Below are 14,723 nucleotides of genomic sequence, written 5' to 3' on the forward strand. Positions count from 1 at the left end.
TCCAAATCAGGTGACAACTACAGTGTCATGGAGTCCAGTAACTGGCACCAACACCAACGGTCAAACCATTAAATGTACATCAGGTGGATTGCCCGTGTTTCTAGTTGGAGGTAACTTCCCGGTAGGAAGTCACACCGTTAACTGCACAGTGACCAATAGCGGTGGTTGCATGGCATCAAACAGCTTCGCAGTTGTTGTTGTAGGTGAGATTTGCATCTACGTTATCTTAGTCTGGTGGGAAAAGGGGTATCTCATCCTGCTCTTCAATCTAAGCAAAGCGTACGAAAACAGTCAAGGCGAATCCTTGCAGTAGAAAACGTGTCCTTAGCTGAGAATATTGGGTGCAGCTAGCCCAGGGAAGCGCATGGTCAGTGCTGAGGCAACACAGGGAGTAGCAGGAAGGGCGGTTTGGGATGAAACTGAAACATAATGGGTAAACTTCGTCGACATCTGCATAACGAGAACTTTCGATGTATACTTTCTATCCACAGAATCTCCATCGCTAACAGTACCAGACGTTGACGACCAATGCACTGATTTTGGTGTGGCTACTGCCTCTGTAAGCTGGCCTGCAGTATCTGGCACCAACCTGGGTGGACAAGCCATCTCATGTAGTGAAGGAGGTATTGCTGTGCCTCTCAGTGGCGGTATCGCCTTTAGGGTGGGCGCTCACACCGTGATCTGTCAGGTCGACAATAATAGTTGTTCTGTTTCGCAAACCTTCTCGTTCACTGTCCGACGTAAGTAAAAAAAAAACACAATAAAGTTAGTGTAGGTTTCAGTGTATTTCAACTCATCTTTTCAATCCCCCTTATGGGGTCAGGGCATAAGTACCCTCTACCCTCCTGTGTCCAAGAGTAACTGGAACACAGCGCCATCCACTTATCTGCTTTTGATTGATTTAGCCAGTAGCCCAATTGTCCATGTTTGTGTGTGTTTACTTATGGTCTGTGTCATTACTCATTCCAGATTGAATTGGTGTTTTTTGTTTTCCCTTTTCTACCCCCATAGAATCATCGATTCTTAACCTGCCAGCTGTCGCCGATCGTTGTGCGGTCTCTTGGTGGGTGTATGCCCAGGTTTCATGGCCCCGAGTGACCGCCACGCACAGCGACAACAACCAAATCGTCTGTATAGCGTGGGGAATCTCTATGCCGCTCACAGGGGGTTGGTGGTACCTGCAGGACCATACACACGTCCACACCTGCGTTGTCACCAATAATGCTGGTTGCGCAGCGGTGGGAGCCTTCGATTTCTATGTGTTTGGTAAGGAATAGTACAATGTTCAAGGATACAGTCAAAACCTGGGAAGGGTAACTTAACTAGGTGTCTCACATTTTAATTCAGAGCTTGTTTGTACCTGATACGTGGACCCACGGCTTGCACGGGTTAACATCAATGCTTCTTAGTGGCACCCGTGATTTAAAGACTGTCACACATTGGAAGACCGAGACTCGATTTGCTTTTTGAATGGGATACATTCATCTAAGAAAATTTTGAGACAGTGTTGGAATGTGTACACTAATTGCTAGGCTATTTTATTGATCACATATAGTTCGGTGGCCTAAACTTGTTAATACAGCGTCTCTATTAATTCAACCATGCTAGGACTTAATGTATAGGTGTGTCTAAAGTGTATTAACCGCTAAGTTCATAGCGTGTCAAAACGGTGATCTGGAGGTCACAAGTTCAAACCGTACCCCAATCGATTTCTTTGTTCAGCTATAAACTCTTGTTAATGTACCCATAGGGAGACATTCTTTTCGTCCTTCTAATATCTCCCTAATGCACATGTCACGACTCCTATTTCGAGGCGAAATGGTAGTGTCGCAGATGGGCTAGATTGATTGCTTGTGTTCCAAAACATAAATATACTAACATTCTTAGGGTTGGATAAGAAAAAATAGAGGTTAGGGGTCATTAAAATTGGACACAAGTGTGTGTTCAACCCCATGGAAATGTCTCCCTAAGTTACAATTTCCTGTAAAGTAAAACATTAATATTATTCACCTTCTGAGTTTGATCCCTCTGTGGGTTATTTAAATATGTCACAATATTTTTCCACCTGTGGGTTTATTTGAGTATTTGAAACATGAGTAAACCTCGAGATTCATACGTTCAGTCAATACTGCCTTTGTCTCCACAGCAAAGCCCCGCATAACGGTGCCATTGGTTACTAACCAGTGTACCCTGCCTGGACAGAATGATGTCGTAGTTTCGTGGCCTGCAGTGACAGGCGGATACTTGGATGGCGAATCCATCATTTGTACCGATCAGAAAGGAAATGATGTGCCTCTCAGCGGAGGCATCTCGTTTGGTGTTGGATATCACACAGTGACCTGCGGTGTTAAGGTTGAAATCTGCAGCACATCAGAGAGCTTCTCGTTCAGTGTCTATGGTAAGAAATATATGAGTGTTGGTACCCCCATTAATGTGAATAAAGAGAAAATTGTTTCTGTTCAAAGCACCTTTTCGTCCAATTACATGGCGATATCTAACACCCAGCAGACCAAAGATGTGCTGTCCCTTTGACAGAAATTTTGGACAATTGGATAGACTTATTTCAGTTTACCATGCATTGTGGAGATGATTTTCTACCATTTTTGACGCTGGAATGCACATATTATATGTCTAGCATTTGTTGTTCCACAGAATAATCAGTGATATGCTCAGAGCGTTTCAAACTGCATGGGCCACTCAAATTTGAGATTTATGCATTTTTCACGCAACATGAACCTTGTCACATTACACGTCTACGAGATGTGTTCCATTCATGAAATCCTTGACACTAGTCGGACAATAACGAATACTGTTGGTGTGTACAATTGGAGTGCAACGATACACATTTGTTAATTGTCTTGCCTTTTCTCAAAAAACAGAGGCCAATTTTGTTTCTTTCGGAACCGCAGTCGGGGATAGGCGTCTTTCACAAGAACAACAACCAGTAAGTAACAAATAAGTTAAATCTGGATATCTGATTTGTATCAACTTTGGAACCTCATCGTAATTGTTCATCCTAGGGTATTACCCACTAGTCACTATACCACACAACAGGCTTTATTAACGGGTCTGCAATATTGATTCAACAGCAGTGTGAATTCTTTCTTTTTGGAACTTGAAATTAGAAAAGAAAGCAATGACTCAAACTTGATTACAAACTAATACCGGTCAGTTCTGATAAGTAATTAAACATGTGTGATTAATTATACCGTAATGTTTTAAGCCACATTTAAACATAAATGAAAAAAAAAGGCTTTGAACACATAGTCTGGCACATCACTTTTAACAGCGTACAATTTATAAATGTGTTCAGGGAACCCGATCAATAATGGCTTCCTCGTGATCGAATAAGATGTGTTCCCTATAACTCTTCATGTACCCTTTGCACCCTGTACCACCCAAAACTACCCTATCACTGTTTATGTTTATGGATTTACCATAAAATAAATACAGTGTATTAAAAGTACTTACTCATGAACCAGTTTAGTTTCTGCACGCACTCCCGTAAAAAAAGGGAAAGGTGTGAAGACTAATGTTTTGTAAAACCACTACATAATTGTTGAATCCCTGTGTAAAATTGCGGATAACCTGTTTCAGTTGGGAACAGGAACTATTTTGATAATACTGGTATACACAGTGGCCTTACACCAAATTACTTTTTTTTTTAATGTAGAGACTATTTGATAAACATTTGAAATGCAGGGAAGTACTTCCCTCTTAAGTTAATTACAAACCTTAGTAGCTAATATTTAGTGTATGTTTAGTTTTGCTATGTACACGGCTGTCTGTTGCACGTCGACGGGTTGGTTGAAGAATCCGTATGATATTTTTTGGATAATCTTTTTGTTTAACTAAATTTTCTTTATTATTTAAATCATATTGCTTGCTCACTGACTTTAAACAATCAACCTTTTTTGTCTAAACAGCCATCACTGTCGTCTAACAAAGATTTGATCTCAAGAACCATCACCCCACCAAATTTCTTTCCTTACTGCAATGAGCTGCATGAGAAAATTTATGTAAGTATGACAGAAGAAAAACATGAAGAAAATGTATATTTTTCGAACGGAAATCTGCATTATCTGCAATACCTTATATCTTTTTTAAATCACACGCAGTAGCACTGTACTACTATGCAAACCACATGCATATTCTATTTGCCAAAAATTCTTTTTATGTACAATTATACTGCAAGGGCGAGTCCATAGGGAAGGGGCAACGGGGGCCATGGCCCCGCCAAAAACGAACCCATTATTTTGTTTTCTTTTAGGTGACGTCGCAATAAAGCATACACCACTATTTTTTCCTCAAAAAGATTTTGTTAAAGTGATCAGAAATTGCCTCAGATCGCACCACAGAGCATCTAGAATCAAACATTTTTGGGGGCCCTTCAGTGGGCCCCAAACCCCGCGCTGCAATGTTCGGGAACCCACTTTTTGGGGGACCAATTTTTTGGGGGTCCCAAAAAACTGTGTTCTGGATCCGCCCTTGTTTTACTGAGCATTGCTCTAACAAACACTGACTGGAATTTATTGTGGTGGACCCCCATTCTTGTATACCGACGTTCTGCTGTACGTGTTGTTACAAATAAAATGTTTAAATAAAAGGTATTGAAAACAAACTTTGCCCCTAAATTGAAGTTAGCTGGCTTTGTGAAATGGACAAGGGATTTTGTTAACACAAAAACGTGTGCTCAGCAGTGCCACGAATTGGAACCATGTCCAAATCTTATGTTTGAACTATAATTCACGGTGCTGACAAATCTTTTACTGCCTGTTTTTACAGTTCGCAGATAATGGTGTCATTGTCTTCTCCAATGCCCGAAGTCTGTACAAACGAGGTTACCCAGGCACCAGAAAATCTTTCTTCACGGGCCCAACAAAAATGGTAGCTCCTTTTTGGGCGGACGTCAACAGCAGAAGGTTTTCTCAGACAAGGAATGTCTTCTTTCAGGTGAGTTTGTTGCAGTTTTGTGCTATCATGTCTTTTAGGACAGTAAACCCCGCCATACTTCATACATTTCGTCATGCAAAAAATCATACTGCGTAGTTTTGAAATCAACCGAGCAAATAAGTAAGTTTTGAGCCAGTCAAACAAAGCTACTATTGACCCAGATTAATCAAAACAAAGCTCAGCAGTCCTTATACTCTGACTAGTCTCTCGTTTTCATAGAATGACTGGCAAAAAAAGTATTTTAAATATCCTCTTTACCCAGTTAATCAAAACGAGTTTGCATTAGCCTGAGCTGTCTTTGAGTATAAACCAGCCGCGAAAAAAATTTAACTTGCACAATTGGAATTTAAAGAATTAACTCAATATTTTCAATCCCTTTAAGTCCATATGCATTAGGATATCAAACAGATAAATGAGAAATCAGATTGAGAGCAGTTTATGTTCATTGTAATGCACAAGAAAGGCAAGTCTTCGATCTCCTCGCCCGCTGGGGGGATGGGGCCACTTCGCTGCCTGCCGCCTGCTTCACAGGCTTTGCATGCTTCGTGATCACGTACTTGATTATGCCAAAGATCATATATCTAACAGATTTGCATACACCCTTTGCGCTTTATAGAGAGGTAGTGGTGATTAAGAATTTGATTAAGACTTATTTTGTGGTATCTGGACCTGACCCTAAATCCACCCACCCCCCCGCAAAAAAAAGATATGAAAGTATTAGGTTTACTCAGTTGAAACTAACTTAACCCTAAAAGGGCCGGGTTATTTTGACCATCTCTCAGCCGGGGGGGTGGGGGGGATTCCGCCCCCCCCTCAAGATCTCGGCCATCGAGTGACGAACAATTTTGAAACTCGGTACATGCATAGATCAACTCTTCATAAATATACCCAAGAAATTTCATGACTATAGGTCAAAGGGTTTTAGAATTATGGCTAATTAATTATTCATATGTATGAATGGTAATTCTGGTCTGTGTACCCGACGTATACGGGAAAATTCAGTTTTCACGGCGCGTAGCGCCGGAAAAATTTTCGTTGCGCAAAACCTCTAGTCCGATTTTTATATTTTTGGTGTCTAAAGATGCGCAAGGCTCGAGGCTAAAAAGTCATTACAGCTCGGGTCGCGAAAAAAAATTGTTTAAAGGCTATCGCGGAAAAAGCCGAGGGGAGGGGCGGATTCCGCCCCCGGCCCTTTTAGGGTTAAACTAATGTGGACCTTTTTGGGGGCGGGGTTGGGGGCGTGGTGGCGTGGGGGCAAACACGTCCAGTCCATCCCCCCATTCATCCCCGCATGAATAATACATCCAAGTTACTGATAATTATGAATTGTAAGAACTGTCACTTAATCGACTCCTTGCATAAGCAGTGACAGGTATATGGACACACTGCCACTTTCACACTGATTGTCAAGAGTATGAAACAATGTCATTTTATGCACATACCTATTTATCACCCTCCTGGTTCTCATTGTAATTGTCATCGCTCTAGTCTCAGGTCTTCGAACCAACAACTTCTGGCTGTGCTGAGATCTTAACGATCCTGGGAAGAGCTGATCTTTTCGTATACAGCTGCCCCAAGTCTGTGGAATAGTCTCCCCATTAACCTCCGATCTAGCCCATCTCATCAGCTCATTTACAATGACTCTCAAAACACACTGCTATATTTAGCCTACAGCACCACGGCATAAGTTCTCCTGCCTTTTTCCAGGTATATGAAGGCAGTGGCTCAACCATGTTATCTACCTTGAGTAGCATCGTGTCGGCCCGGTATGGCAGCTTCAATGCAGCCTGGGCTCTTGTCATCACATGGCGCTATGTAGAAGCCCTCTCACCCGATAAAGTAAGTATTTTGTAACAGGGCTGTTTGATTTAAATCATGTCTCTCTATAAGATCGGATGCAAAAGCGAATCGTTAATAAAACGCTGGTGAAGAGTTGGGTTCATCATCACAATCGCTTCACCAATGTATGTCTGTAGCCAACTTCAGTCTGCTCAACTCTGTGTAATACTGTTGCCTGCCTACATTCTGTAACCTCGTACACATTTTAATTCTGCCAGTGCAACGTTTTGTCGAACATCATGCTCAAACAGTACACAATTTGTTTGACAAATACCTACGTATTAAATAGCAGCATACAATTTGTTTACAAATGAACAGTTTATCTATCAAAGCATGCATCACCATGCATTTTGCTCTACACTGTTTTGTTTAATGGACAACAAGTACAATACTAAATATTATTTGAAAATAATTATATTTAAACCAGGGTGTTGACGTTGAATAAAGCTTTTGAATTTTGTAGGTAAGTGAAGTCAAATCGTGCTGAACTGATTTCTCAGTCTTTTGGGATTAACAATGCATTTCTTTATTTTGTTGTGTTTTTTTTTCTGTTCAGAGTACCAACTCTTTCCAAGCTGTGCTTGTGACAGATTACATTCATGGCTATGTTATCTTCAACTATGAGCGCTGCGGCATGAACTGGAACGAAAACCTCCTGCCAAATGACAACGTCATCCAGGGCTTCACCTGCGGACAATATGGCAACAAATTCTACCTGAACGTACCAAGCTACTTACGTTTCCGCCCTGGAAGTGTTATGGGAAATACCGGGATGTACGGGCGCTGGGTCCAGAGACTTGACAGCCTACCGGACAATTTTGTGAATCCCCGCTTGTTCTGTCGTAACTGGTACAGTGGGCAGGTTACTTTAGGTTACTACTGGTATTGGACTGCGCACACTTGTCCATGCAGTTGGTGGCAGGCACGTTGGGACCCAAGATGGATATCCATCGCTTACAGTTATTTCCTCCCAAATTCAGGAAGCAGCTCATCAGTTGGTGAGTACAGGCTATCCACTAGCTCCCACCCCCACCCCGATAGTACATGTCTGAATGAACAGTGACCAGTTCATGAACAGCGGTTAACTCGACGCTTCATTTTACAATGTACCTTTACATTTGACTTGTGTGGTTCTTTTGTAAAGCAAACAACAATTAACACAAACCCAACATTTCTAAAACTATTTGGATTTTTTCTATGATTATTCGTCAAAAAACTGGATGCTGAAATATGAGGGCTCTCAAACTTGATGAAATGCAGACGCGTTATACCAAAAGCTATTTCTTAAATTCTCACAATACATTTTAACGTTCAATTTCTGAAAGCCAAAATGGTTCACTCAAGTAAGATTGGAGACTTTGCATGGTGGGGATACTAGTTTTGCGGAAACATCATGTCGGAATTATTTCTCAAATTAAGAGATTGGTTCTGAAAAAACAACAGAGGTGTGAACTCGACGTCCCAGGCATGAATGCTCTGGCCAGAGGTATAAACTCGACGTTCCGGTCTGTATGCTCTGGCCGTCTTCAGGAGAACGGTCAAAGCATACTGACCGGAACTGCAAGTTTATATGACCGTCTTTGAAGACGGGTCAGAAAATTCTGACGAGTCTTCACCTCAGGTCTTATTTCAGAACAATTCTCTTAGTTTAAAAAAATATTCCAATGGTGTTTCCGGCAAACCTTTCTTTTATTGGTAAATTAAACTTCTATTTTTGAAGAGAAAATTCAATATTTTACCCTCTATTGTTTACGTGTAACCCCTTTCACACTGATTTCCTATTCTCTTTGTGTGTTTTTTTTAACTGAATGTAATTTTTATGCAGCTGCTGTTTGCTATGTTCGTGCTTGGCAGTTTCCTTATACCCCGGGTCCGGTATGTTGCTACAGCACATGGACATGGAGTCTTCTCCGGGGCGTCAGGAATGCTGTAGTTGCTTCTGTCTTTGAGTATTATCCAGTCAGTCCCTGGTTTTATTCACCTAGTCTGTTCAACCAGCGGTATGGTAAGCACCTAATAGGCAGACACCTAATTGAATGCACCCAACAACTTGCAACATTACATTTTAGACCAGCTAAAGGCCAATAAACCTGCGACATAATCACAACTTACTTTCTTTACATGCATGGGTAGCAGCATGCTGGGGTCAAGACCCACCTTTAGCTCCCATGAAAAGTAAACAGTAAACAAAGAGAAATGTCATCATGTCTTACGTCTGATTAAATTTGACACACCAATAAATCATGTGTTAAACGAGCATGTTATTCCGCTCATGTGAAAAAAAATAAGAATAACTGAAATCGGACAATGCTATGCACGTTTTACTAAAATAACCCATTTTTATAGCTGTCCATAGAATGCTCAATGCTTTGAAGCTATTCAGCTTAGTGAATACACAGAGATCACACACACTACAGGCATTCAAATACAAACTAGAGGTTCGCGTTTGTTGTTACAAACGCAGAGTGGTCGGGCAGGCAATTTGTTCATTAAACACTGCCGAGTTGAGTTATGAATATGTTTATGTAAGAACGAGGATCACGAAATTAAATCCTTTCCAGTACAATCAAATATTTTGTTTCAAAAAATTAACGGTGTGATAAATTTTAGTGAACATTCTATGTACACATACAAGCTTTTTCTGGCTTAATGACGTCATTATTCAAAAAACGGGAAGTGAATACTGTTTAGTTCGGAGGGGATAAATGTTCGTTGTGACGTTAACGTATGAAAATATGGAAAATATAACTGTATGCATTCCTAACACCAAACTCCGGTTTGATGACGTCACAGTATTTGGAAGCAAAAGGTAAACATTGAAAGGGATATCGTTATTTGGGCTACGAAGATATACGACATGAATCACATAATATAATTAAATTTAAAATATTATCGTTTTTAAATTCTCATAGAAGTAACTTCCGGTCTCATGACGTCATGAATTTGAAACCTTTCCGGTCAATAATTCTCCGCGGGTTTTCTCCTAGACGGTTTATGATATGAACCTGTAACTTTCAATATACATCGACTCTCATCCCAAGTGGTGCATATTACTCTTACGTCAATACCTTGATAAACATTTTTTTTTGATTTTGAAGTCAAAGTCGTGTGACCTTTTCTTCTGGGGCTACCGGAAGGTCAAAGTTAGGTGAATTCAAAATGAAGACGTTAGCTTGGAATCAAAACAAAGCAAAATTTCTTCCGAACGGTTTATGGTATGATCATAAAACATAGTGTGAATTTGAACCATGTTATGAAGATGTTATAAATTTTTTTACATCATCATGACGTCATCAGGTAACAAATTACAAGTGATTTACGGGCAAATTTTCACGAAATAGTTTGCGATATATCTTTTGAACTATATAGAGCTTCTATTCATTTTTTTCGTGAGGTTGCACACTATGCCTTGAGAAACATTTCTTGTCCCCACAAAAAACCGCATGTTACCGGAAGTGCAATAAAAACCGAATACAACTCAAAAGCAGAAGCATTTTACTACACACATACAAAATAGGAAAGTGTTAAGTGAGGAATGTCAGACACATAAAACAGTGTGACGACGTCATCTTTCGAAATCTATAATCTTTGTTACGTCATCTTGACGTCATCAGGTATCAAATTACAAGCGATTTAAGGGCAAATTCTGACAAAATAGTTTGCGCTATATATTTTTAACTAAATAGAGTATCGTGTTCGTTCTTCCATGAGGTTGTACACTATGCCGTGGGAACCATTTTTGTCGCTGGAAACAAAACCGCTTGACCTTCACTTCCGGTGTTACCGGAAATGCAATAAAATCCGAATATAACTCAAAAGCAGAAGCATTTTACTACACCGTTTAAGATACATTTTTGTAAAAAAAAAAATAGTTGATTGTACTGGAAAGGATTTAATTTCGTGATCCTTTGTTCTATATATGCGTATATTCCTAACTTTTCTGGGCAGTGTATAATGAAAAGGCTGTCCGCCCGACCACTCTGCGTTTGTAACTCAACACACGCGAATCTCTAGTTTTGTCTGTTTCCCTTGCAAGTTTTATTCGTTCATCCCCAAAGACATGTGCACAAAATTGTTCAAACTTACATGTGCCCTAACCCAATATTTCCTTGTCCTTTTACAACGAATTTCGGTAAGTTTACTAATTAGACCACGAGCAACAAATATAATCTAATTGCGACTGCAAAATTGTGCCTCTAAAGGGGGGCTGTGACATTAGGGAGACATGAAAATGTCTCCCTAATGACCGATGTCTCCCATCGTGCGAAGAAATTAATATAACGTGTCTCCTTAATGGCACCATTACGCGCAGCATTATTACCCTGCACACTGGGCCAATGAAACGTTCCAAAGACCATCTCAGCTCCCTGGGGAGTATACAGCTCGATGCTGACATTTCGGCGCAAAGCAGCAAAATAAACCACAATAACCATCTTTGCCCTCACATTTACCCAGTTACTCATATAGTCCGTGACCTAAGGGAGAGGGGGGGGGTCCCAGGCACCCCCCCCCCCGAACCCACCGCCACCGATATTTTTTTTTTTATCATTGGCATATCCCCAGTAGGAAAAAAATGTTAACAATGGAAATTTAGGGATGCTTTCTCTCAGGAGGCCAATTATTGGAATTTTCCATGATTGAGCTTAGAAGGCAATTTCTTAGTAATAGGGTTGGAAGGGGACGAAACAAAATGCCATAACCTGAGCAGACCTTGGCCGATCTTAATCAAACTCAGCACATTTATTCTTCATGAATAGGTCTTTCAAAATATAACTTTGGTTGCCATGGAACCCAACTATAGAGGGCGCTGCGGTCAAACAAAATATATATACATGTTTATTTTTAAAATTTCCCGAAAAGTTGCTGATCGTCTTGAAAGCCACCAAATCATAAAACAGAAGTTAAGTTTTGATTGTCCAACTTCTGATACAAGCATGGCATTTGGCACACATGTCATTAGAAAGATGTTTTGCTATCGGGCCATCGCAGATTTGTCCTTTGTAAAAATATCGGTAGAATAACAAGTTATGGCAATTTTGAAAATTTTGAAAACTGAATCTTATTCTACCTACATTTTTCAAAGCACAAATCTGGGAAATACAAATTTGCCCTAGTCTAGAGCCAAATATCTGTATTAATACATACTCTGACTGTGTGCCAAATTCCATGCACGATTTATCGAAGGCACAATTCCCCAAAAATTTCCCCTATCTCCCAAACTAAAATACGAAAACGAACGTACAAGGAAAACTGGACAAACAAATAAAACAAAACAAAACAAAACAAAACAAAACAAAACAAAACAAAACGAAACAAAGAAGAAGAAAAAACGCCAGATGGCGCACTGAAGACAAATACAAAGTGAGTGACTTTAAAATGAGGAAATCATTCTGCGTGTTTTGTACACAGATCAGGAAGTACTGCCTCGGTATTACTGCTGTCAGGCTTCTACACTCTGCTACCTCTACAATTACTACAGACCGGCCATGGGTTGCTATAGTTACCGACCACCATGGTGGTGTAAGTTTGCATTATTTAGAACTCTGAGCAAGTCATTTTTGTTTTAAATTTTACAGAAATTTGTCTTTCAGATCTCGGCTGTCCAGTCGTAGATATCCATGCTTACTTAGATCGGGGGGGGGGGGGGGGCATGGCACACCCCCCTCCCCCAAATAAAAAATAAGTGACGTCACTATAATATAAAGGCAGGTACTGCGTACATCACCATCTTTTCCTTACAAAAAAAATGGTCAAAGTCGTCAAAAATTGCCTCAGATTTTTTTTGGGCCCCCCTAGAAAATTAAAATTGTGTTCTTCATCCGATCTTGTGCTTACTACATCTGCTAAGTTTCCATTCACTGAAACAAAGCTAGTTTTTGTTATTTTTCAATCTGTTGGTCCATGCATGATAACTTTTTCATGCAAATGGAAAAGTTTGTTGATAAGTACATTTTTACAAGCTTAGGCACGCAAACTAATCTAACATGCTGAAATAATGGTTGGTCCAATTTACTTTGTGTAATAGTGTCAGTAATAAGAGAAACCTTTGATACCTTTGTATGATTTCATATCGACAACAAGTGAACAAGTGGAAAACCAGGCACTGAATAAAATTTATTTTATTAATTTTGTTTTCTTTTGCAAATTCTCAAAGTCTGGTTCTGGGGAGACCCTCACATCAAAACCCTGGACGGAGTTGAGTACACCTTCAATGGCCTTGGTGAATACACAGTAGCACTCATGGAAGATGAGAACGGAGCACAAATCTTTGAACTACAAGGCCGGACGCAGCGAGCTACCAATGTAGAAACTGGTCAACTAACGGATGCAACATTCTATTCTGGGTTTGCTGCGGAGTATTCCGGAGAGGGACGGGTTTGTAACACTTTACTTTCATCAAAAATATTTTGCAAAAATATTTTGAGCTGCACCCGATTATTAAACTTAAGTAATTGGCAGCTGTAGCTAATTAAGTGTTCATTTGACATACATTTTTAGCACGTTTCTATGAGCTTGTTAATACTCATGAATCTGCACGCTATGAGTTCAGTATTCCGCTGACCCCCCCCCCCAAAAAAAAACAACAACAATGAAAACAATATTTTAAAGTTTATTTTGTAGATTTGGAAAGGATTACTATACATCCGTTGCCCTATTGTCTATCCAACAGTATATGATTTTCTTGAAATCTTAAAATGTTGAGGAATTTTTTAATATGGAAACTTGCTAATATTCTTGAAGAGAAACATTGTGATCTAAGACATTGCATTTTTTGCCCTTCAATATACCCTTTGTCGTTGGTCCGTATTGCACTAAAACTAACAGAAATCTCACATTTTCTGCACGTATCTTGCACTGGATCAAGCACTTTCGAAATATTTTAAGTCGGAAGGAAATAATGTCCTAGCTTTCTGAACCTGTCAGATTTGATGAGAAGTGTTTTTTTTTTTTATTTTCTCCCAGGTTGAGGTAAAATTAAACAAAAGGCAGGAAGCCGACGACCTGATAACAACTGTCAATGGAGATGTTGTCACGCCTACAACAGCAGGTACATGAGCAGTGGGTGCAGTTTAAATGTTACCTGGTAGCCCCGCCCCCTAAATTAGTAGTAGAGGTATAATTACAACATCTGTGCTGATCGGCCCATACTTAACCCAGTGATTCTTCATTGAACACAACCTCCTATGAGTCCCCTGTTGAGCCTTTTAGATTACATCATACCTCTACCATACCTTTCAGATGTGTATTTAGAATGCACCAAGCAACTCTTTTCCCTGTTCTTTTTAGTTTTCGGAAGTTTTAATCAATAAGTGGCATTTTACCTAGTAATGGGGAAATAATTAAAAACCAAGAATTTCTCATTATCATCCATTCTCTTTAGGATTGCTAATTGGCAATGTGACTGTCAAAAGGGATGCTTCAACTAACAAAGTGGTCACCATGTTCCCTGGCGATATTCAGTTTACAGTAGGAGTAAACAACAGCATTGGAGACATTACTGTCCAGTTAGGGCAAACGTATCAAGGACAAACCAAAGGATTACTGGGTGAGTAAAACTCAAATTATTCATAAGCAAACAGTACAAAATTGATTGCCTTAACAGACAACATTCAAAAACTTCATTTTGACTTCAGTCCAATGTACACAAGTCTTTCTCAAGTCCTCACAAGTTCTCACAAGTGCACTACAAGTCAACGAAAGTCCGATACAGTCCAGCGTCAAGTCAAGCATTCAAATGAACTGTGACGGGGACTTTCCCGTGTTATTGTTCTTTACAATATTGTGATTTACTCGTGAAAGACTCAACTACAGTACTAGGCGTTATTGTCTGATAAAAGTGGGTGCGAAATTGATCTCCATGTATACTGTCCCATAGGGCCTACTTAAGTTAGATCCATATGACACAAAAGAGTACTGCAGGAGTAGCCCAA

General features: G+C 39.9%; 1 protein-coding gene across 1 annotated transcript in view; it reads left to right on the forward strand.

Annotated features, from left to right (window-relative positions):
• Nucleotides 1-429: 429 nt before the first annotated feature.
• The window catches only part of LOC119720465 (fibrillin-1-like), a 41,811-nt gene continuing 27,517 nt past the window's right edge, over nt 430-14,723 (forward strand). The window contains exons 1-14 of the mRNA XM_038190137.1: nt 430-433; nt 492-740; nt 1,012-1,266; nt 2,147-2,398; nt 2,880-2,944; nt 3,927-4,019; nt 4,786-4,953; nt 6,661-6,792; nt 7,349-7,790; nt 8,618-8,797; nt 12,202-12,312; nt 12,947-13,167; nt 13,756-13,840; nt 14,174-14,338. Of these exons, the coding sequence (XP_038046065.1) occupies nt 430-433; nt 492-740; nt 1,012-1,266; nt 2,147-2,398; nt 2,880-2,944; nt 3,927-4,019; nt 4,786-4,953; nt 6,661-6,792; nt 7,349-7,790; nt 8,618-8,797; nt 12,202-12,312; nt 12,947-13,167; nt 13,756-13,840; nt 14,174-14,338 (2,422 nt within the window). The remainder of the gene's footprint in view (nt 434-491; nt 741-1,011; nt 1,267-2,146; nt 2,399-2,879; nt 2,945-3,926; nt 4,020-4,785; nt 4,954-6,660; nt 6,793-7,348; nt 7,791-8,617; nt 8,798-12,201; nt 12,313-12,946; nt 13,168-13,755; nt 13,841-14,173; nt 14,339-14,723) is intronic.

This window comes from Patiria miniata, unplaced genomic scaffold, assembly GCF_015706575.1.
Source record: "Patiria miniata isolate m_02_andy unplaced genomic scaffold, ASM1570657v1 HiC_scaffold_9, whole genome shotgun sequence".
Taxonomy (NCBI): domain Eukaryota; kingdom Metazoa; phylum Echinodermata; class Asteroidea; order Valvatida; family Asterinidae; genus Patiria; species Patiria miniata.